The 27,549-nt window shown below is 44.2% G+C and overlaps 2 protein-coding genes across 2 annotated transcripts in view; one reads left to right on the plus strand and one right to left on the minus strand.

Annotated features, from left to right (window-relative positions):
• Window positions 1-8,639: 8,639 nt before the first annotated feature.
• Tfb2m (transcription factor B2, mitochondrial) lies at window positions 8,640-25,409 on the minus strand. Its single transcript, XM_051147985.1, has 8 exons — window positions 24,949-25,409; window positions 23,924-24,012; window positions 21,268-21,418; window positions 17,200-17,348; window positions 14,336-14,425; window positions 11,983-12,045; window positions 10,882-11,042; window positions 8,640-8,863 (listed from the first exon to the last, which is right to left on the minus strand). Exons 1-8 carry the CDS (start codon window positions 25,259-25,261, stop codon window positions 8,686-8,688), a joined length of 1,194 nt encoding a protein of 397 aa, XP_051003942.1. The 5' UTR covers window positions 25,262-25,409; the 3' UTR covers window positions 8,640-8,685.
• Window positions 25,410-25,458: 49 nt separating this feature from the next.
• Cnst (consortin, connexin sorting protein) overlaps window positions 25,459-27,549 on the plus strand; it is an 80,506-nt gene continuing 78,415 nt past the window's right edge. The window contains exon 1 of the mRNA XM_051147987.1: window positions 25,459-25,746. Within this exon, the coding sequence (XP_051003944.1) occupies window positions 25,549-25,746 (198 nt within the window). The 5' untranslated portion in view covers window positions 25,459-25,548. The remainder of the gene's footprint in view (window positions 25,747-27,549) is intronic.

Consider the following 27,549-nt stretch of genomic DNA (forward strand, 5'->3'; position numbering starts at 1 on the left):
CCAGGGGTTGGGTGATGTCTTTCCTCCTGTATTTTATTGTGCGGTTTCTTTTTTGAGATGGAGTCTCACATAGACAGACTGGTCTGGAACTCTCTGTATAGACTAAGGAACATCTCTGTTTAGACCTCGAACTCACAGGGATCTGCCTGCCTCAGCCTCCTCAGTTCTGGAATTCAAGGTGCGCTCCACCACACCCAGCTTATTATGCTAATTTTAATGCAGAGTGGAAAAATTGATAGAGCCAGGCAGTGGTGGCGAATGCCTTTAATCCTAGCACTCAGGAGACATAGGCAGGCAGATCTCTGAGTTCAAGGCCAGCCTGGTCTACAGAGAGAGAGTTTGAGGACAGCCAAGGCTACACAGAGAATCCCTTTCTCGAAAAACAAAACAACAAAAATTGATAGGACAGTGGTTATCTGCACTTCACCACCTAAATAGAACACTTCTTACAGTTTGCAGTTTTGAATCTCACCATCTGCACATTTATGTGTATATGTCCATATTTTTAATAAACCATTTCGGAGTAATGTTTGTGGAACCATTTGGAAGTAGGTCACAATCAAGTCTGGACTCGGAAACCCTTTATTCTCCACCTCCTGAGTTCTCGGATTATGGGGATACAATTTACAAGCAGGAGCACAGGCACGTCTGGCCAGCTCTGATGTTCGAACTTACAGCACACCACAGAATTTATTTTTAAGACAGGGTTTCTCTATAATGTATGTCCAGAAACTCTCTATGGAGGCCCGGCTGGCCTTGAACTCACAGAAACCCACCTGCCTCAGCCTGGGGGCTGAGATTAAAAGTGTGCACTTGGGGGGGGGGGGGCTGGAACGGAGGGAGGGAGGGTAGGGGAATCAGTAAGTGGGGATAGGGTTTCCTTTGGGGGGAAAAATGAAAGACCTAGGGAAATACACAGTATGAGCAATACAACGATGTGAATGTGCTGAACGTATTAAAACAGTAATATTTGCCTTGCGAAATGGCTCAGAGGGTCAAGGCACTTGCCGCTGAGAATGGTGATCTGAATTCAATCCCAGAGACCCATCTTCTAGAAGGAGAGAGGGGAGTCTACTCCTGGAACGTGTGCCCTGACACCAAGTACATGTGCACATGCATGCACACATAATACACACAAGTCCAATACACATATAAATATAGTTTACAAAGTCAAGTTTTAACTTACGCTTTAATTTTCTTATTCTTTTGCGTGCTATGCATGCTATGTGTGCATGAGTTCAGGTCAGAGGACAACTTTCAGGGGTCAGTTGGGTCAAATTCAGGTTGTTAGATTTGTAAGGCAAGCCTCCTTTAGCATCTTCTTGGCCCCAAGATATCAAATATTTGCGAGCTGGGGAGATGCTCAGGTGATAAAGTGCCTGGGAAGCAAGCATGAGAATGTGCGTTCAAATCCCAAGTCCCCAACTAAAAAGAACCAGGCACAGTTACACAGGCACAGTTAGTTACACAGGCCTGCAATCCCAGTGTCAGGGAGGCAGGGGCAGGAAGATCCCCACACCACAAAAATAAGATGGGGAGTAAATTAGGAAGGTAGCCACACTGACCTCTAGCCTGCACACAAAACACACGCAAGTACACATATCTGAGTGCTCAGGAGCACATGAACGCATACATACACCACACAGAAAACCAAGTAAATAAAGACACAGAAATTAATGCTTTCTTGTCCCTTTCCGTCAGCCTCACTCCCTTGCTTTTAATGATCCAAGGAAATCACCAGAGCATGCGATAGATGATAAGCCTCCAGTCCTATAAACCCTAGTTGTAAGCTTAACACACTATTTTATTAGCAAGAGGTAAATTAAACACTGGCTATAAATGTTTAATATAGAATCAGCCAGCTCTTTGAGTAATAAACTGAGTGAACGGTTAACCAAGAATTACCAAATTGTTTCAAAACTCTTTGGTATGCATTACCAGGAAGCTAGAATTTGTTCTTACAATGATGTAATATATATTTACTGCACATGGAGCTCAAGATTCTAAATTTTCTAATACTTTTAAGGTTCAGCTTTGTGGCTTAAAGAGATGCAACTTTCAGTAATTGCTCTCTTTTTAAAAAGATTTTTAAACTTAATTTACTTTTATTATTTTTGTTAGAGGACATTTTGCCTCATATATATGTGTGTCATGTGTGTGCAGTGCTTTCTGAGGTCAGAAGAGGACAATAGACCATGTGGAACTGGAGTTACAGAGCCACCATGTGGGTGCTGGGAATTGAACCTGGGTCCTCTGGAAGAGCAACCAGTGCTCTCACCCACTGGGCCATTTCTCTAGTCCCAAATACTCTCTTCTTACAGTGCTTTAAAGATGGGAACTTCAGTGCTTTGAATGAGAGTGGCCTCACAAGGTTTCTCTAGGTAACCCTGGCTGTCCTAGAACTCCACTCTGTAGACCAGGCTGGCCTTGAAGTCACAGAGATCCACAAGGCTGAATGCTGGGATTAAAGGCATGTTGCCACTACCACCTGGCGGGAGCCTCAATTGAGATATTGCCTATATAAGATCCAGCTGTAAGGAATTTTCTTGGGTTTGTTTTTGTCTTTTTTTTTTTTTTTTTTTTTTTTTTTGGACAGGGCTTCTCTGTGTAGTCCTTACTGTCTTGGAACTTTCTCTGTAGACCATGCTGTCCTCAAATTCAGAGATCTACCTGCCTCCCAAGTGCTGGGACTAAAGACATGCATCACTATGCCTGGCTATGTAAGGCATTTTCTTAATGATTGACTGGGGAGGGCCCCACTCAGTGTGGGTGGTGCCATCCCCCGCCAGGTGGCCCTGGGTGCGATAAGAAGGCAGACTGAGCAAGTCGTGATGAGCATGCCAGTAAGCAACACTCCTCTGTGGCCTCTGCATCAGCTCCTGCCTCCAGGTTCCAACCCTGTTTGAGTTCCTGTCCTATCCTGACTTCCTTTAATGGTGGACTATGGTGTGGAAATGTAATCCAATTAAACCCTTTCTTCTCCATCTTGCTTTTGGTTATGGTGTTTCATCATAGCAATGGAAACCCCAAACTAAGACACAGAGCTTGTAGAGATTACAGGCATGAGCCAACGCTCCTGGCTACGTCATTTTTTTTTCTGACTGCAAAATTATTGGTATTCCTATAACAAAGGAAGGAATCTTCCCCTTTAGTTCTCTTATCAACCTTTCAGCACCTTGATTCATCTAAAAGAGAATTGTATGGCAGCTATTTCATTTTCCTGGATAAGACATTTTTCTCTTGAGCTGGGCAGTTATGGCATACTCCCTTCATCCCAGCACTTGGGAGGCACAGGCAGGAGGACTTCCAAGTTTGAGGCCAGCCTGGTCTACAAAGCGAGTCCAGGACAGCCAAGGCTACACAAAGAAACCCTGTCTCAGAAAACAAAAACAAAAACAAAAAAACTGTGTGTGTGTGCTTGAAGTGTGTTTACTTGGGTATGCATACCAGAAAGGAAGGTATGTGGAGGTCAGAAGACAATTTTGGGGTGTCAGTTTTTGTGCCTTCCACCTTGTTTGATGCAGTCTCTTGTTCACCAGAGTGTATGCCAGGCTACTGGCCTGAGCGCTCATAAGGCTTATCTCACTGATCCACCTCTCCAGCTCGGAAAAAAACATGAGATACAGGCCAAAAGGCTGAGAAGCAAGAACCACGCCCTAGATGCTTATTTGGCTTGGTGGTGGTGGCACACACCTTTAATCCCAGCACTCTGGAAACAAAGGCTTTCAGTTCTGAGTTCAAGGCCAGCCTGGTATACAGAGTGAGTTCCAGGACAGCCAGGGCCACATATAAAAACCCTGTCTCAAACAAACATCGCAAGAACAAAACAAATAGAATTAATAAAGGGGTGGCACAGTGGTGTGAATAGGAACGGCCCCCATAGACTCATGCTTGAATGCTTGGCCCATAGGGAGTGGCACTATTAGGAGGTGTGGCCTTGTTGGGGGAAGTGTGTCACTGTGGAGGAGGGCTTTGAAGTTATGTGTGTTCGAGCTATGCCTAGTGTGGTACACAGTCTCCTGCTGCTGCCTTCAGATCAAGATATAGAAGTCTCCATTCCTTCTCCAGCACCGTGTCTGCCAGCGTGCTGCCATGCTTCCCGCCATGACGATAATGGACTAAACCTTTGAAACTGTAAGCCAGCCCCAGTGAAATGTTTTCCTTTATAAGAGTTTCCGTGATCATGGTCTCTCTTCACAACAATAGAAACCCTAACTAATCCTTCTACAAAATCAGACTTCCTCGCTAATGACTCTAGCCTGTGTCAAGTGGACATAAAACTAGTCAGCACCAATGTGTTTCAACTAAAATCTAGAGATTTTTCAATGACCCTGATGTCTAGTCTGGGTTGCCAACTTGACTACATCTGGAATTAACTAAAACCCAACAACAGAGGGCACAACTGGGAGGGATTTTTGCTTAATTTGATGCAGTAGGAAGGCACACCGTTAACCCAGATCTTCTTTTTTGTTTGTTTTGGGGTTTTTTGTTTTGTTTCGAGACAGGGTTTCTCTGTGTAGCCTTGGCTGTCCTGGAACTCACTTTGTAGACCAGGCTGGCCTCGAACTCACAGCGATCGCCTGCCTCTGCCTCCCGAGTGCTGGGATTAAAGATGTGCGCCTCCCCCCCCCCCCCCCCCCTTCCGCCGCCAGGCAATCGAGATCTTTTGAGCTAGGAAAACCAATCTCTAATCTGAACCATACATTCTGCTGGGAGCCTATATAAGGACATGGAAGAAAGCAGCTTTCACTCTTTGACCGCTTGCTCTCACCTCGCTAGCAGGTCTTTTCTTTTTTTTGGTTTGGTTTTTAATCTGTGTAGCCTTGGCTCTCCTGGACTTGATTTGTAGACCAGGTTGGCCTCAAACTGACAGTGATCTGCCTGCCTCTCTCTGCCCAAGTGCTGGGTTTACAGGTGTGCGCCATGGTGTCCATCTCAAGTCCTTTTCTTCACTGACATTAGGCACTGGTTCTCATGGCAAATCTCTATCCCCCAATATTCATTACAATTCATAACCCTAGCAAAACTGTAGTTATGAAGTAGCAATGAAAATACTTTTCATGGTTGGGGGAGGACTCACCACAACATGAGGAACTGTATGAAAGGGCTGCAGCATCAGGAAGGCTGAGAACCACTGCATTAGTTACTTCTTCAGGATTCCAGAACATCCTGAAGGCCAGTTGAGGCATCTAGCCTTGTGCACTGAACAACTACTGGATTCTTGGACTTCCTGTTAACAGCCAAGCACTGTTGGAGCAGCTGGACCACAGCCTGTAAGTCATTCTAATAAGTTTCCTTCCTATATATGCAGAGATTCATTCTATAAGCTGTTACTCTAGAGAAGCCCAAGCAATACAATGACCTAACATCTTTCTTATTGCTTCTCTACTTTAATTACTTTGCAGCACACTGGGATAAGAAATGTCTAACAAGCATCTATTATAATTGTTAAATTGTGACGACATTATCACTTGACTGTGATTAAGTAAAACTTGTTGGCTCTGTTTCTTAACACTTAGACTTTATTATACAATCCAACAATCCTATACAAGAGGGAAAAAAGGTTAAAGGGAAACAAGAGTAAACCTTCCAGTATCTGTTCCACGGGACGGATCCCCAGGTGTCTCTGGCTTGTGCCCTGGTCCTTTCCTGGATCCACGTGTACTCATGCTCCAAATTTGTAGCCTTCTCTCCTCTCTGCCTGTGTCTCTCTCTCTCTCTCTCTCTCTCTCTCTCTCTCTCTCTCTCTCTCTCTCTCTTGTGCAATGGCCGGACTCCTCCTCAGCATCCTGAATTCCGGACCCAGGATGGCTCCACTCAGTCTATCACAATGTCAATCTCAGTGGGGTGTCCGTGGTGTTTCCAAGGGCCTTCATCTGGGATAATGCCTACAATCCTTCCCACAAAAACTCATCATCTTTATCCCATACAAAGTCAGCACAACCCCACAGAACAGGAGAGCAACTTACTGCTGAAGGCTGCATCTGCTCATGTAACACCGTGGTTCTAGGCTTAGAATCCCCCAAAAGTTGCAGGGCATGGCAAAGGGGCAGCTGTCAGAAACAGAGGGTGGTTCTTCCCCGCATTTTGCCTCCGAGGCAGCACCCAGGCTCTCCTAAAGGAAACTGCTGAGACTGGAGGGAAAAACAAAAGCTTTGGGGACTACAGAGACTTTTAATTTAAGTAATTTTTTTGTTTGTTTTTTCAAGACAGGGTTTCTCTGTGTTATCTTAGCTGTCCTAGACTCAAGTTTGTAGACCAGGCTGGCCTCGAACTCACAATGATCTGCCTACCTCTGCCTCCCAAGTGCTGGGATTACAGGTGTGCGCCACCACACCAGGCCTGATTTAAGTAATTTTTAATGTCTTGAAATTTCTTTAAGTTGTTTGGCATGCCATAGGTGTAAGACAGATAACAAACCTGCCTCAATTTCATTTCTGTTACTATGATAAAACACACCGACAAAAACCAATTTAAAGCAGAAGTGTTTATTTCAGCATTAAAATACAAGGTTTCAGTGCAGCATTGTGGAGAAGTCAAGGCAGGAACTTCAAACATCTCACATCACAAGCACAGTCAAGGGCAGAGACCTGAAAGCATATACGCATGTCTTCAGTTTGACTTCTCCACTGTACAGTTCAGGACTTCTTGCCTAGGGGATGGTGCTGCCCACAGAAATGAAGCCAGTGCTACCCAGAGGCCAACCAAACACAGAAGATCCTCACTGAAGTTCTCTTGTCAAGTGATTCCATATGGTGTCACGTTGACAATTAAAGCTAACCACCATCTAACCCATAGCCAGAAGTAAACCCAGGCACTCAAGTTTGATGTGTGGGGAGGCGGGCAAGAAAGGCACCCCAGCATCTGACCTGCTCAGCGCCTGCCTCCAAGAAAGTACCTTTAAGTCCCATACTTTTAGGTCATGGGCAATCTAGTTTCAGTTTTTGTTTTTCCTCTAAGGCCTCTCACATTTGAGGCAATTGTTTTTTAAAACTGGACTACAGCTCCAACATGAACTTTTACTTGTTTTTGGGTTTTTTGTTTGTTTGTTTGTTTTGGAGATGGGGTTTCTCAGTGTAGCCCTGGCTGTCCTGGAACTCACTCTGAAGAACAGACTGGCCTCGAACTCAGAGAGACCGGCCTGCCTCTGCCCCCACCCCCAAGTGCTGGGATTAAAGGCCTATGCCAACAACACACAGCCTGAAACTACCTTTTTTTTTAATATTGTACTGAAGATCAGACCAGGTGAAGTGTTCCACCACTGCTCTACAACTTGGATGAAATTTCTTCACACGCTAAAATCTTAAGGTGTTACCCCCACCCCTAACTCTTTCCGAGTATATTGGAATGATCCCAGCGCAAGCACTCTACCACTGAGATAACACCATCCCTGAGATCCTTTCATATGCACACGTGTGCAGCCTGTGTGCACAAGCAAGTGGACAAAGCTTTGCTGCTTATTTTTTGACACAAGCTCTTTAGAGCCTTTTCAACTGAACCTAGAGCTCATGATGTGGCTGCCTGGCTGCTATTCGCTCCTCTTCATGCCTCACCCTTCCGGCCCCCTAGCACCGTTGCCAGCATTATGTGTGCTGGGAACTCAAACTCAGGTCCGCGTGATTGTACAGCACACTACACCGGCCATCTCCCCAGCCTGCAAGAGTTTCTGTTGTTGAAATGAGAGCTTGCTCTCTTGTCTCGGACCCCGCAACCACCTAGTCTGATCTCCAACTCTCGTTGGCTCAAGCCTCCTCCCTCAGCCACCGATGCCACTGCAGGTGCACACCACTGCACTCAGCTTCCTCAAGAAATTCCAGTCACAGACAGGTCAGGCACTGAAAGAGTGCTGACCACACATGATTGAAGTAAGTTTGGGATTGATTTAATATTTCATTTATGTATTTAGAGAGAAGGAAACAAAAATATTATGTAAATTTTTATTTCTAAAAAGTTTAAAACATACTAACATTGAAACAGTTATATAGAACCTGATAACCCACTTCAACATGCTGAAAGGAAAGCTAGTCACTTTCTGAAATAAGTTTATATTGTTTTGTTTGACAGGGTCACTTCTTAGCCCAAACCGGCCTTAAACTCACCATACAGTTAAAACTGGCGTTGAACTACTGGGCCCTCTACCTCACAAGTTTTGGGACTTGCACCACCATGACAGGCCAAAACAATTTATTGTCTAAGCTTAACAGTAGACAACATGGAGAAGATGGAAGCAATTAGCAATGGTGAAAAGCACGAAATTTAGAACTGTTTGGCCAAAAGGCTTTTAAAAAAGTAAACGAAATTACAATTGGGAATACCCTATACCTACGGACCTTCACAGTACATAGAGTTTTCCCCTTGATTTCCTGTGCCGGGGAGCAAAACCAGAGCCCTGGACATGTTAGGCATGTGTTCTACCACTGATCTACAGCAGACAGTAATTTAAAACACAACAATTTTGTTCTGATGAAACCGACCAGGTAAGGTTTCGTTTTATTCCATTCTGAGTAAAACTGCAGCCACTGGTTTTCCAGTGCATCAAACATATCAGCTTCCGATGAGATCATCTGCTTCATTTGTGCCCAACAAGGATTGTTGAAAGGGTGTGAATTCTTGAATTTCAGTTTTCATTTGTCATTTCCAAATAAATAAACAAACAGCTCCAGTTCGTCGCTTGTAGACTTTTTCTTAAACCGCTACATCCTCCAAGCTGTCGTCATAGACCCATTTAAAGACCGACTCTTCGGAACGTTCTATAGCTTCAAAAAGCCTCTTGAAGTCGTGAGGATACATTCTAATTACTGTCTCTCCAGGTTTTTTCCTTATCTGCCTCAGTATATTAACCGGCTCAACTGTACTCAGTGAACTGCAAAGGAAACACAAGTACACATGCTCAGCTCCCTTTCCCAGCAGCTGTCAGCTATGTCGGAGAGCCACCGCCTCTGTCCAACGAAGATGACTAACACACACGATTACATGTAGTTAAGAGGTTACATATACTGTAGGTTCTCCTAACTCTCTGTACGGAGACTTTGAACTCCTGCCCCTCCTGCCTTTACCTCCCAAGCACCGGGATTATAGCTAAGTACACCACACTTGGTTTGGATAAGAAATCTGTACATGAAAATAAATGTTAGCCTACAATCTCAGCACTCAGGAGTCAGGGACAGTTATTCTTAAAATTTCAGAGCTAACCCGCAATGAAAACCACCAATTTAAGTGTAATTAATTCTCACAAAAATTCTAGTTTACATATTATATATTTTAAGTTTTACTTTGAAATAGGGTCTCACCACATAGTGCTGGCTGACCTGGAACTCACTGTGTAGTCCAGGCTGACCTGAAATTCAGAGGCCCACCTGCCTCTGCCTATTGAATTCTGTGGTTAAAGGTGTGTGCTACCATACACAGCTGGGGTTTTTCTCTCTTTTTGATATCTACATTTAAATAGCCACCACCACAAGATAGCAAGATGAAAATTAGGTTTCTTTTTTGCTTTCCACCCCCTCACCCCCACCCCCCGAGATATGATAGGGGGTCTATCTGCAGGAGCATAGGCTAGCAGGAAAGGGGGAGGGGCACCCCAGAGAGAGGAAGGGGAAGAGAGAAACAGGAGAAGAGCAAGAGGGAAATTAGGTTTCTTTTAGTGGTCTATTGATGATTTAACTTTTGTGTGTATGTGAGTTTTGTTTTTGTTTTCTGTGTGGCTCTAGAAATTGCTATCTAGACCAGGCTGGCCTGCCTCTGCCTCCCAAGTGCCAGGACCACAGTATATGAGGTTTTTTCACTCTGTATCCCAGTTGGCCTGGCACTTAGAACATAGGCCAGGAACTCACGTGGCTAGGCTCCTGGGTGCCGAGAGTATAGGCTTGGCTTTCTTTCTTTCTTTTGTTGTTTTGTTTTGTTTGTTTTTTTCAAGAAAGAGTTTCTCTGTGTAGCCTTGGCTGTCCTGAACTAACTTTGTAGACCAGGCCAGCCTCGAATTCACAGCATTCCACTTGCTTCTGCCTCCCAAGTGCGTGCGCCACCCACCCGGCAGGCTTGGCTTTCTGTGTAAATTCTAAGTGTGGTGGTGCACTTACAAATCCCAGTCTTGGAAGGGAAAGGCAGGAGGTTCACAAGTCCATAGTCATCTCAGGCTGTACAGAAAGTTAAGGCTAGCTTGAGCTACATGAAACCCAATCTCAAAATAAATAGTTAAACAAAACTAAATTGTTTCCAGTCAACAGTCCTATTAAGGCTATATGGTAACTGATGATAAATTAAAATAACAACACTTTTTCTATCTTCTGACAATACTTTAGGGACTGCTAGTTGCAGGGTGAATGGAGAATACATTACAGAGGCTGCTGGTCTTCTTGGGGGACCTGAGATCAGCTCTCAGCACCTGTTAAGCAGCTCATAACCACCTGCAACTCCAGCTTTGGGGGATGCGCCATGCTGCTCTGGCCTCCATAGGCACAGCACACACATGCACATACACACAAAATTGAAATATAAATTGAACAAATATTTAAAACCTAGGTTTGCTTCTTAAAGATGAGAATAAGTGAAAATCTGAGGGAGTGTGTGGAAATCAATGCACAACAGGGAGGAAAGGCACTTCTCTTTACTGCTGCCTGACTGTTATCCTATGGGTAGGTGTGTGTCGTGTGTGGTACCCACAGAGGCAGGCAGGGGTGTTGGAGCCCGTGAGCTGGAAGTACAGCTGTCTGTGAGCTGCTTCTCAACCACCTGTCCAGCCCAGAAGGGAGTATTTGTAACAGGAAAATGAGACATGGGCACACCTTACTCTACATCCAGATGTGAAAAGCCACTTTCTAACACAAGAGAGTCTCGCTATTTCACTACTTTTATGCTTGTCTTCATTGAATTTCTACTTACCGTAAATGGTGTATTATTGGGGCACTGCGCTTCCCAAAGCAGTGCTTTACCATGTGGAAAAATATATCATAGTTCAGAGGACTTAAGTTTTCTGTAAATAAAGTCTTACGAGGAATCATTTGAACAAGATATAGGTTTTCTTTCATTGATTTTAATGATTCCTAGACAGAAAGGAAAAGAATTTTTCTCAGTCATAAACTATTACCAGAGTGAAACACTGACGACTTACTCCTTCAAGCCGCTTGCTGCACAACCCCACACATCTCTGGGCTTTCTTGTTGAAGGCCTAACACACTGTACCCTGGGTCATGTCAGAGTTCTCTTTTTGTTTTTGTAGACAGGGTTTGTCTTGTAGACCTGGCTGGCCTCAAACTCACAGAGAGCTGTCTGCCTTTGCCTCCCAAGTGCTGGGATTAAAGGAGTGCATCACCACACCCGGCGTGTCAGAATTCTGAAGAGAAAGTAACCCAGGAGGATGAGATTTGTATTCTGTGTCTGACAAAGAGCGGTGTTAGATACTGTTTGCTTACAAGAGGCTCCCGGGCAAATCCAATGTGTGCCTAGCAAGCCACTCACCAGCTCCTGGGCTGGAAGTTCAAAAGGCATCCTTTACCCAATCCAGAGAGCTGAGGTTATCTAGTGAAAATCAGCTCAAACACAGCCTCAACATGCCTCCGTTGCATTCAACGGACACCACTACCAGACCTAAGGATAGCCTTTTCCTTATTTCTTTTCTTTTCTAATCATGCATTTATTTATTGTGTGTCTGCACATGTATGTGTGCACAATTTTATTACTGAAAATTTAAGTTAATACAGAATAAAGATAATCTCTTTTTTTTAGCCATCTCTCCAGCTTCTAAAGACAATATTAAAGAAAATAAACACAGGGCTGGAGAGATGGCTCAGGGATTAAGAGCACTTATCTGTTCTTATAGAGGTCCTGAGTCCAATTCCCAGCAACCACATGGTGGCTCACGACCATCTGTAATGGAATCTGATTTCCTATTCGGGTGTGCATGAAAACAGAGCACTCATATACATAAAATAAATAAATCTCTCTATAAAAAAGAGAAAAGAGAACAGCCTTGTTTGTTCTTACCCCGTTCTTTGACTTTTCTACGTGCCCATTTTCATAATACATACTAAATGACGGCCAAGGTTCCTAGAGGAAGAAACACAGACAAGGTTATTTCTTTCTTTCTGTAGATCTGTGTATGGCGCATGTACACATGTGGACATGTGTGTGTGGAGGTTGAAGGTTATCTCGGGTGTTTTCCTCTATCATTCTTTCCACAGGGTCTCTCACTGAACCTGGGCTTATGGATTCTGTAGGACTGGCTGGCCAGCAAGCTCCAAGGATCCTCGTGTCCCTGCCTCCCCAGCCCTGGGATGAGAGGCACAGGCCACTGCGTTGGACACTACGTGGGTGTGGGAATTGAACTCAGGTCCTCATGTTTGTGCTGCTAACACTTTATTGACTGAGCCATCTCCTCAACCCCAGGACACAGATGACACTCTATGCCTGTTATAAAGATTAAAGGAGAATATGTCACAGGTTCTTTCTCTAGTGAGTTCATTCGTTCCGGAGATTCCCTGTCACAGTTTCCACTTTCTGTGGGGTTTTTTGGTTTTGTTTTCTTCTTTTTGTTTTTTGAGACAGAGTTTCTCTGTGTAGCCTTGGCTGTCCTAGAATTGCTTTGTAGACCAGGCTGGTGTTGAATTCACAGAGATCTGCCTGCCTCTGCCTCCCTGAGTATTAGGATGGGTTCTTAATTCTTTTTTTTTGTTTTGTTTTGTTTTTGTTTTATATATAGTTTCTCTGTGTAGCCCTGGCTGTCCTGGAACTCACAGAGATCAGCCTGCCTCTGCTTCCCAGAGTGCTGAGATTACAGGCGTGCGCCAATGCACCCACCTTGGCTTCTCAATTCTTCTAGTTAGTTCTTTTTAGTCAAAACGCCTCAAATTGTTATTGCCTTAATAAAAGAAAAAAAAAATCTATGTAAATCTGGGGGTGGTGGTGTACAATTATAATCTCGGTATTTGAGAGGTAGAGACAGACTGGGCTACATGAGACCCAGTCTACCCTGCCCTGCAATACAAAACAACAACAACAAAACAAAGAAACAACAAAAAAAACAACCCAGAGTCCGGGGCTAGGGCTGTGACGCTGTAATTGAACACTTGCCTCCAAAAAAAAAACCCCACCCAACTAAAAGGATAAATCAAATCAACCTGGCATTGCTCAATAAGTGTTAACAATGACTAACTATTCAATTACAATATTCAAATAGCACATTTTGTGTGACAGGTAAAGGGAATGTGCCAAGACAGATATGGTGATAACACATGATAATCCTAGCACTCAAGGATGCTGAGACAGGAGGAGAGAAAGTCTGAGGTGAGCCCCGGTTACATAATAAAACCCTGCCTCAAAAAACAAAACAATAATTGAGTGCGGTGGCGTACATCTGTAATCCCAGCAGTAGGGAGGCAGAGACAGGTGGATTTCTGTGAGTTTGAGGCCAGCCTGATCTGTAGAGTCCAGGACAGCCAAGGCTACACAGAAAACTCTGTTTTGAAAAACCAAAACCGACCAACCAACCAAACAGAAAAACCAAACAAATTAAAAAAACCCAAAGCAATAGCCGAGCGTGGTTGTGCAGGCCTGTAATCTCAACACTCAGGAAAACCAAGGCAGGCAGATCTCTGTGAGTTCAAGGCCAGCCTGGTCTATAAAGCGAGTCCAGGACAGCCAGGGCCACACAGAGAAACCCTGTCTCAAAAAGCCAAAACAAAACAAAGCAATATAATATTCACTATATTAAAAGAAAACAAAAGCATGGGAAAACAGAGGGCTAAAAGTATGTCACCCATCTTACTAGTGATTTCTGGTCTATAGAGCAACTGTAGTGACATAAAATTTCCTTCCTTTGTATGGAGCATGCCTCAAACAAACCAAGTTTCCTAGTTTTATCACGAGCCAGTCATTACCTTTACAGTAAGAGAAAAAAAATTGCCAAATAAGTGTCAAATTAATCTCTCTCCGGAAGCTGGTGACAATGCAGGGCTTTACTGCCAGTGCTCAGGAGGCAGAGGCAGGAGGAGCTCAAGGCCGTCCCGATCGACATTAGGACATTCAGTTGGAGGAGTCTCATGGAGAAGGGGGCATTCCTTCTGGGATGTCAGCTGAGGAGGAATGTTCCCTGAATGCTTTCTCTGCCTCTCTGAGCTAGCAGGCTTTCACCCCAGCCCCTGGCTCCTGAGTTTCCGTTGCTATAAACATCAAATGATTGAGATTTTGTTAAAGCCAACATAGGCTACATAGTGACATCCTATCTCAAAATAAAACAAAACTAAAGAAGGTGGGATATAATGAAACAAGCATTTAAAGTAGCCTTCAGAGCACAGTCTGCCCTGCACACGGTTCTCCTGGCATCTAGAAGTTTACTCACCATGTACAGAAACTTAATATCACAAGCCACTTGCCAAAGTACACTCAATACATGATACAAATCCGGCCTTTTAGGAGTCGCTATTAGTCTCTAGTGAAAACAAACAAACAAAATTATGTTACATAGAATCATAATCAGTATCAAATGCTAGATTTTAACTGATTTAAACTTTTTGGGTTTTGGTGTTTGGTTTGGTTTTGTTTTTGCTTTTTTTGAGACAAGGTTTCCCTATGTAGCCTTGGCTGTCCTGGGCTGGCTTTGTAGACCAGGTTGGCCTTAAACTCATGGTGATCTGCCTACCTCTGCCTCATGAGTGCTGGGATTAAAGGCGTGCACCACCACACCCCGGTGACTAACTGTAACATCGGCCTAGTGGCCCACACCTTTCAACCCTGTTTTCAGGAGGCAGAAAACTGTGAACTTCAGGGCAGACAGGACTACATAGAGCCCTTGTCTTAACAAACAAAAAGATGAGAACTAAGTACGAAATATTAACCATAAGTATCTTCAAGTAGAATTATCGTTTTAGAAAACAAATGGCAACATATAAAATTAAGTGTACATGGTTCCAACCACAAAGGGCCACTCACAGCCACGCATCAAGAATCGCTAAGCCAGCTGAGTGTGGTGGCCTGTAATTCCAGCACTCAGGAGGAAGTAGCAGGCGGATCCCTGAGTTCGAGGCCAGCCTGGTCTACAAAGTGAGTTCAGGACAGCCAGGGGTACACACAGAAACCCTGTCTCAAAAGAACAAAGCAAAACAAACAGTTAAGCCTGTAGCTCTCTCTAGCTCTTGGAATTCCAGTGCCTGGTAGCTCTGCCAAGTACCTTGCAGACACATGGCACAAACACACACATCTAAATAAAAAGAAATCTATAAACACACACCAGCTGGGCCACAGACACAACTAAGACAGAGGCAATTCCCGCACTGAATCCAGAACCACAGCACAACAGCATATGCAATGAAGAAAGAGCAGTATGTCAGGACTAGACATTAGGCGAGCCGCTAAACTGTGCATCAGGGATTGTTCCGGCTCTTAGTAGACTGAGAAAATGACACTTGCAAGTTTGGCTTCTTTTTTTTTTTTTTTTTTTTCTGACTCCCACATGTGCATGAGTGTGGACACACAAATAAATGGTATTTTAAAAATAATAGTTGTTAAGGCTGACTCAGTTTTGGGATCGGCCGGCCTCTGCATTTCAAGCGCGGGATTGACTATGTGGGCCGCCACCGCCCAGCAAGGCTGACTTGTGCGAGACACCGAGGATGAAGCCACCAGTGAGTGGAAGAAGTCACTGAGGAAAGACCCCATGGTAAAGAAGCTGTGAGCAAGACACAATTTTGGGTCTCAAGTAGCCCAGACTGGCCTGCAACTATATATTGGACAATGACCTTGACCTCTGATCCTTCCTCTACCCACAAGTGTACAAATTGTTGGATCACAGGTTTGGCTCCTGTGGCCGAGCTACAACCTCAGGAGCATTCTTATATACCTTGCTCTCAATTTTTGTTTATATATTATGTGTATGAATGAATGGTCTCGAGGATCAGGACTGTAGACGCACTCTAGGCAGCTAGGAAGTATTTACCACCTCTCTGGGTGAGGACACAGCGCTCCTTTCCTGCTCCATCCCTCCTTTCCCACTCAGGGGACGCTGTCAGTTGTACTGGAGCAACAGTCACTCACACAGAGCTCTGTAATCTGTTTGTGGATTCTAACAGCAAGGTTCAGGGCTTTGGGAGCCCTTCTCGGTAAAACAGGAAAAACAGCAGAGAGGCCGCTGTTCCTACACCAAGCTCCAAACAGAGCAGAGTAAAATCAAACCCGAGCCACTCAGACTTAAGTTACATGCCACCAAGGTAAACCCATGCTCCTCTTTCTTTTTAAATCTGCTTTTCTCAAAAATCAAGGACAGCCAAAGTTCCCACACAAGCCAGCACAACTTGCCAAGATAAACAAAGTCCATCTATACTAACCCTTATACAGCAAAGGTCATGTGAAGAAAGCTGCTGGTAACTAGTTTGCTATTTTTCTACTGTCCAGTATTGGTAAGCAAATACAAACATAAGTAGGATGTAAGAAAATTTTTGAATATTTTGTACACTGCTGGTATCTAGCAAGAAAAACCGTATGGCACTTCCTTAAAAACAATGTAGAGCCGGGGCATGGTAGCGCACACCTTTAATCCTAGCACTTGAGAGGCAGAGGCAGGCAGATCTCTGTGATTTTGAGGCCAGCCTGGTCTACAAAGTGAGTCCAGGACAGCCAAGGCTACACAGAGAGACCCTGTCTCAAAAAAGAAAAAAAACCAAAACAACATAGAATTATCATATGATCTAACCATTCTAGTTCTGTATATATGAACCAAAAACACTGAGAGCAGGGCCTGGGGAGATGGCTTAGGTGGTCATGTGTGCCATGGAAGAGTCAGGCACAACAGTACATGCCTTTAACTCATCCCTTGGGAGGTGGAGACAGAAGGATCCCTGGGGCTTACTGGCCAATCAGTCTAGCCAAACTGGCAAACCCCAAGTCCTAGCAAGGAACCCTGTCTCAAATAAGTAAATCAATCACTAAATAAAACAGAAGTAAAAAAAGGAAAAGTCCGGGTGTGGTGACGCATGCCTTTAATCCAGCACTCAGGAGGAAGAGGCAGGAGGATCTCTGTGAGTTTAAGGCCAGCCTGGTCTACAAAGCAAGTCTAGGACACCCAAGGCTACACAGAGAAGCCCTGTCTCAAACAAAACAAAACCAAACCAACCAAACAAAAAACCCAACAATAACCAAAAAAAGCAGAAGTTCCTCAGAAGACTACAACACTGTCAAAGCAGTGACACCAGTCATCTGTTATTAACCCACCTGGAATTCTTTTTCACTAATAAACATATTCAGTTCTATTCGTCCATATCTGTATATAGATTCACAGGAGTACAGGTCGAACAGAATTTTCCAAAGTATTCGTCTTTCATATTTTTTTGGTAGGATTCCAAATATTTTTATAGGAACACCTGTTAGGGATACAAGCACAAACTTGCATAAGGTCGTTAAAACTTTTTCCTATGATCACACTTTACTGATGCCAAGTAAATTAATGATGGTAACTTTATTTTAATTAAGGAGCCAAGATGGGAGATGACATGTAGGTACGGTGTGCTAGAATCACCAGGGAAATAACCAAGGCCAGCTGGGCAACCTTATCAGAAGAGGTGGGTAAACACCCCGGAAATGAGAAGCTGTAAGGAGCAGAGCAGGGAACTAGGAAGAAGGCTCAGTCAGCCACAGGTGTACTGTGCAGGTGTGAGGACCTGCTTCCAGATCACCAGCACCTATGGAAAAAGCCCAGCACTGTGCAGGCTGCCCAGGGTTTGCTGTCCGGTCCACCCAAATAGGCTCAGGTTCAGTTGCAGACACGGGGCGACTAAGGAGGACACTGAACACCAAATTCTGGCCTCTACCTGCACACACATGTTCATGTGCACACACAGGAATATGTACACATACATAGAGAGGGAAAAGAAGAAGAACAAAAGTTGTTGTGCTGGCTAGTTTTATGTCATTTTGACATAGCCTAGATTCATCAGAGAGGAGGGAGTCTCAGTTGAGAAAATGCCTCTATAAGATTCGGCTGTAGGTAAGTCTGTAGGGCATTTTCTTAATTTCTGATCAATGGGAGAGGGCCCAGCCCATCGTGGGCGGTGCCATCCCTGGGCTGGTGGTCTTCCGTTCTATAAGAAAGCAGGCTGAGCAAGCCAAGAGGAGCAAGGCAGTAAGCAGCACCCTTCCTTGGCCTTGGCATCCGTTCCTGCCTCCAGGTTTCTGTCTTGATTTCCTTCCGTGATAAACGGTTAAGTGGGAGTGGAAGCCAAATATACTCTTTTCCTCCCTAAGTTGCTTTGGTCACGGCGTTTCATCACAGCAACAGAAACTTTAACTAGAAAAAAGGCCCTTTCCTCTTGGCACTCATGGGCGTAGCTACAAAACACCATTTAAAAAAGATTCTTGGGCTGGAGAGATGGCTCAGAAGTTAAGACACTGGCTGTTCTTCCAAAGGTCCTGAGTTCAATTCCCAGCAACCACATGGTGGCTCACAACCATCTATAATGAGATCTGGTGCCCTCTTCTGGCGGGCACGCCCACAGGCAGGATGCTGTATACATAATAAATAAATAAAATAATAAAAATTAAAATTAAAAAAGATTCTTGAGAGGCAGGCGCGGTGGCATACACCTTTAATCCCAGCACTCTGGAGGCAAAGGCAGGCAGAACTCTGTCTGTTCGAGGTCAGCCCGGTCTATAAATAGAGTTCCAGGACAGTGACGATGGCTGTTACACAGAGAAACCCTGTCATAAAAAATCAAAACCAACCAAATAAACAAAAACGGCAAAAGATTCTTGGGTCTAGAGAGATGGCTCAGCAGGTAAGAGCACTTGGTGCTTCTGCGGAGGATCCAAATTTGGTTCCCAGCACCCACTCTGAGTTGCTCACAGTGACCTGTAATCCAGCTCCAGGAGATCCGACGCCGTCTTCTGGCTTCTAAGGCACCCATATGCACACGCACATACTTACAAACACATTACACAAACAAAAAGAGCCTCCTGCTGAGTCAACAGCTTAGTTCTGTTCCCCACTTGCCCCCCCATACCTCCTCCCCCAGAAAGCGTCATGGATGTAATACACCTGACCAGGGCTCCTCTAGACCACAAAGAAGAAGGCGGAATCAGAGGCACAGAAGCAGGACGAAACTGGACTTCTGAAGGCCTCTCCTCTGGGAGACTGTTATGTATGAGCAGACGGCAAGGGTGCTTCCTGATGAAACGAGCATCTGTGACCTGATCTAGAAAGGACACCCTGAAAAGCGACAGGCAACCAGGTGCAAAGCAATCAGGTGAGAAGACAGGTTTTCACATGCCGCCCAACTCTCCCCCTTCACACCTGTTCGATCCCTGGCAATAGCAGACACTAATGTACCAGATCTACCTTGCTCTCCCCCTTCACATCTGTTCCACCCCTGGCAATAGCAGACACTAATGTACCAGATCTACCTTGCTCTCCCCCTTCACACCTGTTCGATCCCTGGCAATAGCAGACACTAATGTACCAGATCTACCTTGCTCTCCCCCTTCACATCTGTTCCATCCCTGATAATAGCAGACAGTAATGTAGCAGATCTACCCTGCTCTTCTCCTTCACATCTGTTCTGTCTCTGGCAATACCAAACACTAATGTAGCAGATCTACCCTGCTCTCCCCTCTTCTTTTCACTTTCACTGGACAGGCTTGCCCCAAGCACACGGGCTGTAGATTGCTTTGTGGGGTCTCTGTGTCTCAGCCTCCTGACTGCTACGGCTCTTTAAAGTTGTCTGACTATGTGTCTTTCTGTTTTTAATATTTATCTTTATTATTTTTAAATTATGTACAGAATAGTCCATCAAGAGGACAGTACAGTTTATGGACTCACATTGACCACAATACACAATGCCAATTCTTTTTCTCAGCCATAAGGAACAAAATTACAGGGAAATTGAAGAAACTGAAGGTTATCATATTAAGCAAAACAAGCCAGCCCCAGCAGAGAAAGATAAATATCTTTTTTTCTCTCATATATAGTTACTAGATTTTACATAGATACATAAAATCATGTATATAGTGGAAGTTTTGGTTTCTTTCTTTCTTTCTTTTAGTTTTTCAAGACAGGGTTTCTCTGTGTAGCCTTGGCTGTCTTGGACTCACTTTGTAGACAGGCTGGCCTCGAACTCACAGAGATCCACCTGCTTCTGCCTCCTATGTGCTGGGATTAAAGGCATGAGTCACTATGCCTGGATAAGTTTTGGTTTCTTAAAAAAATGCAGTTATGCTATGTTTTTGTTTTAACTCCAAGTGTGGGATATGGGGCTGCTTTTAGCTTGTTCATAGCTGGAGAGAGGCGTGGTGTTAGCCATGGGAGATAGCTGAACTCTAAGAGGATATAAATGCCAGCGCACTGAGAGGAAAAGGAGTCTGAGGAAGGAGAACGCTGCTGCGGGTTCATCCTGCTGCTGTACTTGCTGTTTGCTGTTTAGCTGAACATCCTGACGATTGACATTGGTACTGCCCTAAAAAACCCAAAGACCCTAACCAGCCGGAAGTAAAAAAGAGACCCACACCTCTTCTCCACACTAACCTTCTGTCTCTCCTACCTAGAGTTGGGGCGATGGAAGGTATTAGGAGAGATAAGGAGTGCAGAAGGGAGAAAGAGGTATAAGAAACCCCAATAAAGTAGATAACGCGTATACCTATACATGTATGTATGTTATGACCTGAAAGTAGAAGCAAAACTATTTAAGAGATCAAAGAAGGCTAGCATAAGGAGTGAAGAGGGGAGTGTTGGGGGGGCTGAGGAGGCGTAAGAGCACTAGCTGCTTTTCTAGTACCTTCCTAGCACCCACAAGGTGGCTAACAACTGTCTAAAATTCCAGTGACACGGAAATCTAACATCCTCTCTGGTTTCCATGGACACTGCATGAACATGACGTCTAGGCGAAACATGCAGGCAGAACACACATATGCACAAAGTAAATAAATGAATAAATCATTTAAAATAATTTAAAATAAAATGGTAATATGAAAGGAAATTTCTATGAACAACACATATTTAAACATAATTTATACGAAAATGTTCTTATGTAAGATAGTCCCATGTATAATGAATATATAAAATTAAAATTCAATAACTAAGCTTCATTTTCCCCTTTCATATATAACTTGTCCTTTATAGAAATAAAATAGTTATTTATATGCAGGAAAAGGGAATGGCATGTTTAGTGAAAGAGTAGTTGCTCATGAACAGATCTCAATCTCTATATATATCTAGTAAACAAATGAACTAAAATGCTGTTTATAAAGCTTTAGTGAAGGTGTTTATTAGCGTTAGTGAATGACAGAAATTACCTGCGGACCAAGGAACTGCTTTTATTCCCAAATTCTGAAAAACTGTATGTGAACTGTATTCTGGTCTGACTATCTCCTGATGTCTAGGATCCATCTTAAAGAAGTCACAGTGAACCACTTGCAGCTCTCCAGTCACATTCCTCCTTAAGGACTGAAGAGACGAATAAGTGACATTAGAAATTTCATCATCATAGACATCTTGCTACAATTTAAAGATCGACCTCAAAAAATAAGAAAAAAAAATTAAAACAGCTGAACATAATGGGGCACACCTGCAATCTCATCACTCCAGAAACGGTAGAATTACAAATTCAAGGAGGACCTGAGTTACACAATAAACTTAAGATCAGCCTATCTCTATAATATAGTGAAATCTGTTCTTAAAAATCCAATGGCAGAGGGGCTAGAGAGATGGCTCAGTGTTTAAAAGTACTGACTGCTCTTCCAAAGGGCCCGGGTTCAATTCCTAGCACCCTCATGACAGCTCCAACTGTCTATAACTCCAAGACAGGACACCCTCACACCATACATGCAAGCAAAACACCAATGTACATGAAATAAAAATAAATTATATATTTTTTAAAAATCCAATGGCAGAACATTTGCCAAACATGCACAAAGCTAAGGAAGGCTCTTCAGCACCTCAAATAAAATAAAATAAAATAATTCAAAGATATTACATAAAGACAGAAACAATCCTAATATACTTCAAATTTAACAGAGGAAATAAAAATCAACAACTTCATGAAAAAAAAATCATAGTGCGACAGTTTTCTCAAGAGGTCTGAAACGAGAGTAACTTCCACTGGTCTGGATTCAACCACCAGTACCACATTTAAAACAAAAAACAAAAAACAAAACAAAACAAAAACAAAACTAAGGCATTATGGGCACACATTTAAACCCCAGCACTCAGAAGACAGAAGCAGGTGGATGACTCCAGCCTGGTCTACAGAGCAAGTTCCAGGACAGCCAGAGCACACAGAAACCTTGTCTCAAAAAACTAGAGCAAATGTTCACCAATGAATTTTTCTTTCTTTTTGATAATTGCTTTAGCTGTTCATAAAGCTGCCTCTTTTTGGAGGGTGTGGGAATGTTAAGACAGGTTCTCACTATGTAGCACTGGCTAGCCTGGGACTCACTATGTAGAGAAGCTGACCTCCACCTCTTGCGTGATTCCCCTCCGGCCTCCCACAGCTGGAATTACAGGCTCTTGGGAGGCAGAGGCAGAAGGAGCTCTGGGAAGCTGAGGCCAACCTGATTTATCACAGTTTTTGTTCTCTTTTACAGAGCTGTCAATTACAAAAACAATGTGTTTTATAAGGTCTTTTTGGGTTTTTTTTTTGTTGTTGTTGTTGTTGTTGTTTTGCAGAGGTGAAGGGTGGGGTAGGGGGTGGCTCACCATGTAGTCCTGTCTAGTCGGAAATTCTAAATATAGACTAGGCTAGCCTTGGAACCTACTGACTCTCCTCGTGCCTCTGTGCCAGGCTCAGAACTGTGTAGACTTTGTTTGTGCTAGGCCAACTAGCCCTTCTCCCACTGAGCACAGATCCACCAAAGGCTAACAACAACAACAACGCAACATTCCACAGCTTCTTTTTCAAAACATCCACTCTTTAGGCATCATACCTATTTGCACAGTTTTTTGTTGTCACACAGCACTTTAAACTCAGGTCATGCCTTCATTATCCATGCTTTCAGGAAGTTGCCATAGATTGGTAGGTTTCCTGAATTAATTTCCTCTCAAGTGGCCAGCGTTAGGTAAAGACTCAGACACACTGAATCAATCATTCGGGGGGGGGGGGGGGGAACGACAAAAAAACAGCACTCTGCAACTGTATTTGCCATCTCAAACCTTTTTTTTGCCTTCACTTGAAGTCCTAAGTCAAAGAGTTTACACAGACCGAACCCTTAGCACTCACTCTTTAATTTTAAGCTCACAAAGGGCAGGGACACAACACAGCCTACCAAAGATGGCAACACAAGCTTAGTGACCAATTATATACCACTCAGCTAGAACGGATAGGAAGCTGAATGTGACACTTTCTCTGGGTCTTAAGGGAACAAACTACACTTATTTAACAAAAGGTACATCAACAACGGAGAAGTGTAACAAGTTTATTCTGTTCAGCTTCTTGGGCTCTGTGTTTGTGCCACGTCTTCCTTCTGGGAAAAAGGACTCATGATCTGGGGTGAATCAAGGTGGGTCAGAGACTATGCTTACAGGCAGCACAGAAAGCTTACCACAAAAACCACAGGCTTAGCGAAGCGGTCCTAGTTTCTTTGACTGTCCTTTGGGAAGAGAAGTTCTGCTCTCTATGGCTTGATTTGAAGGAGAAAGAGGTAAAGAGATAGGAGGGCAGAAATTCTTTATTTCTGAGGCTACACTCGAGGGCTTCTAACTGTCCTTTATTTCAAAATATTCAGCATGTCAATGTGTCACACTCTGAGATTATCATTTTCTGGGCCCCAATAGGAGTTAGATGACAGATCTCAGAACCCCCAAGCTTTTAGTTACTCAACAAGCAGGGACTACTCAATAGGTCCTAGTCTTTATAGTGCTATTAGAAGAAATTATGTGCTTAATTTTACTTCTTTAACCCACTCAGAGTTAGTGGATGGAACAACAAATTATTTTAGGAACATAAAAATATACCTCCAAATGTGGAATAAAAGTCTTTTCACTTTCAAAGGCAACCACTCTGCCACCAGCTTTAAGTAATGCCTCAGTCAGGATTCCAGGACCTGGCATATTAACAGAAAAACTTTATTTGCAAAATAAACCACATAGTCAGTCGGTCTCTCTCACTCTCTTTCAGTGTGTGTGTGTTTGTGTGCACGAACACAGTGATTTTAGAATCTGGGTCTCACTGTGTAACTCTGGCTGTCCTGGAACTATGTAGACCAGGCTAGCCTCGAACACACAGAGATCAGCTTGCCTCTGCCTGATTTTGAAGGTGTGCACTATTGAGCTTGGGAGTAAAGGTGTGTACCACGACACCCGGCCATAGACTCTCAAAGCAGACTTTTACTTTTTTACTTTTTCAGTCTCACAGCATTCCCAGATATGAATATATATGATTAAAAGCTGGGCAGTGGTGGCACACGCCTTTAATCCCAGCACTTAGGAGGCAGAGGCATGTGGACCTCTCTGTGAGTTGGAGGCCAGCCTGGTCTACAGAGCGAGTTCCAGGACAGCAAAAGCTGTTACACAGAGAGATCCTGTCATGGAAAAACAAAACAAACAAAGATGATTAGGCAGTTAACTTGAACCCACAACATCCCAACAGGTAAGCAGCAGAACATTCCAGTACGTCAGTGACCGCAAAACTTACACTCCTAGACGAATGTCACTTTTTCTTAGAAAAAAATATTATATAAGGTTGCAGCTTCCCTCTTACTCATGGACTATCTGAATGTTTAGCCATAAAAATTATTGTCAAGTCTCTGTAAGAAGTGGTGCTTTAAAAAGAAAAATATTCAATGAGAACGCTCGGAGGGCCAAGGCGCTAGGCGTCAAGCCTGAGAACTTCATTTCAATCACCAAGACCCGCATGGTATAAGAAATGACCCTCGCTAAAGTTATCGTCTGATCTAAATACGCCCGCACACACGACATATAAATCTAATTTAGGATATTAGGGATGTAAAAACTAAGGGCAAACCTTCTTCTCAACTCACCTGGATTGCACTCTATTATAAGTTGACGGGATGTTTTTTGGTGCCCTAGCAGGTCTCGTACCAGGTTCTTGGCTAATTTTTTACTTGCTATGTGGCGCGTAGACTCGGATCGACCCCTGGATGCCCCAGAGGGTGACTCCTCGAAATCAAGATCAGACAACCGCTGAGGGTAGAAGTCAGAGTAGCCACAGCGGTCCCTTGCTTGCCAGTCTTTCCGCGTCACGGCTTCTAACCTCAGGATGCAAGGGCGACCGGGTCCCGCCAACACTGATAGCGCCAGCCGTGGAGGCAGCCCAATCGCCGGGCCCCACATCCTCCTCTAATGTCCACCCCAACCACTAGCTAGGGTAGCTTTTACGAAGAACAAGGAGCACCACATCCCACGTGCACAAACCTCACCGACTCGCTAGGCTGGGCGGAAGTAAACATTACAAATGGCGCATGGGAACGACCTAGCCTCAGCCCTTTCTTCAGTCGCTTCCGCTTCCTCCCAGGCTCCGCCCCTAGACGCCTGTGAGTGGACTCTCCGGGTGTGTCCCGGCTGGAACTCTATGGTCGCCCGCCCTCGGCACTTCCACTCTAGCCGCGATCTTGCACTCTATGCTCCTCGGTCGAGCGGCTAGCCGGGAGGGGCGCGCGGAGGGAGGCGGGGCGGGAAGGCTGGAGGTGTCCGATCCTCCAGAGCCGCGGGAGACCCAAGTCGGCTGTGTGACAGCTCGTCGGCCGCCATGTCAGCGAGCAGGGCTGGAAACAGACACGGCGCCCGGCGGTAGCCCTTGCGTTGCCTCGGATGCCCAGGTGAGAAGACCAGCCGGGCTGCATTGCATCCAGCCGGCTCGCGGCGGCCGCGGAGCTGGGGAGAGCCGCTCGCTCCTCCCCGGGCGCTGTCCACCCGGGAGTTGCAGCGTGTCCCCTCGCATCCGCCCCCTCTCGGCTCTCCTGTTTTTCCCCCGCTTTTCTGCCGGTATGCTGTTGTCGCGCGTCGCGCCAATTTCTCCGCGCGCGCTTGCCTCCCCGGGGATCCTGCGGCTTCTACACCGCGTCAGTGTCTCTCTGTTCGGTGGCCCGTAGCCCGTAGCCCGTGCGCCCTCCCCTGAGGGTGGCTTTTATTTGCCCCCACACCTTGTTTCCCTCCACTGCTACCTTTTTGGTTGTCAGGAACCGCCTAGTGTCACCCTTCTTGTCCTCCCTCTGGGCCAAGATTTACCTTTCCTTTTTAATATGCATGTTTGCAAGACTTAAATTTAAGGCTGGGGGGAAAAAAATAAGATTTGAAAGCTTAAAATTCCTTCCTGTGTTTAAAAGGATTAAAGCCTTAGGAAGCTTCTCTATTCTGTATGTAAACTTAGTTAAGCACATTGTACTGTAGAATGCAGTTTAAAAGGCCAATTGCAAAGACTAAAAATAGGATGCTCTAATGGGAATTTTGGCAGTCTTTGGGGCAGTGTTAGAAGATCCGATTCTTTGAGAGTGATTTCAGTGTTTGGGGATCGCACTCAAAGCTTTAGCCATTAGCCTTTCCATCATGGCAGGAAGCTGCGGCCAATCAACTCCCTAGTTTAAAATATGTACAATCCTTTCTGCTTACTCTGCTGGCAGGATAATTGAGCTTGGCATTTAAGTGCACAAGGAAAGAGTTTCTGAGGAATGTGTCACCTGCCAAGTAACCTGAAGATTATCCTTAGCTGATGAAACTCAAGGGCACGAAGAACTGACACCTCGAGATGGCCTTTTTAAAAAAAAATAAATTAGAACACTGTAGAAGCTATTAACTGTTGTGGAAGTCCCGAGGATTCATTCACTGATCTTAATTTTCTTAATTTTGTTTTGGTTTAGTTTTGTTTTTTTCGAGACAGTTTCTCTGTGTAGCCTTGGCTGTCCTGGACTCACTTTGTAGACGAGGCTGGACAGTGCTCCTCCAGCCTCTGCCTCCAGAGTTCTGGGATTACAGGTTTTTTTTTGTTTTGTTTTTCAAATATCTTTTCGTTATTGAAAAATTTCTAGCGAGGGATGTTGGTACAAGTCTGTAATTCTAACATTCTGGAGGCCTAGGATCCAGCAGTTTGAGGACAGCCTGGGATGTGTAGTAAGTTCAAGGCTCGCTTAAGGTATATTAAAACTGCGTCTCAGGAAAGAAGAAAAGGAAAGATGATTGCCCCCCAAAATGAGCATTTATTTGATAAACTCAGAAGTACTCTAGATTTATGCCCCCCAGCAATATTTTAACAGTCAAATATGGCAGAATGTTTTTTTTTTTTAAGTATCAGAATAATGGCAAAATTTTTTTTTTTTTAAGTATCAGAATAATGGCAAAATTCACTTACCATATTTTTCGGCCTATAAGACGCACCTGACCATAAGACCAGTTTTTAGGGCAGTAAAACAAGAAAAACAGTAAAAACAGCAATGAGACCATAAGGTGCACCCTAATCCCCCCTCCTTTGGGGAGAAGTGCACCTTATGGTTCCAAAAATATGGTACCTAATGTATCCTTGAATTTTTCACATTTAAAATAAACCTCTTAAAGGTATATAGCACAGTGGCAGGCCACTTGCTTAGTATGTGTAAGGCCCTGAATTCCTTACCTAGCACCTCAAAAGG

Source organism: Acomys russatus, chromosome 6 (genome assembly GCF_903995435.1).
Source record: "Acomys russatus chromosome 6, mAcoRus1.1, whole genome shotgun sequence".
In the NCBI taxonomy this organism is placed as follows: Eukaryota; Metazoa; Chordata; class Mammalia; order Rodentia; family Muridae; genus Acomys; species Acomys russatus.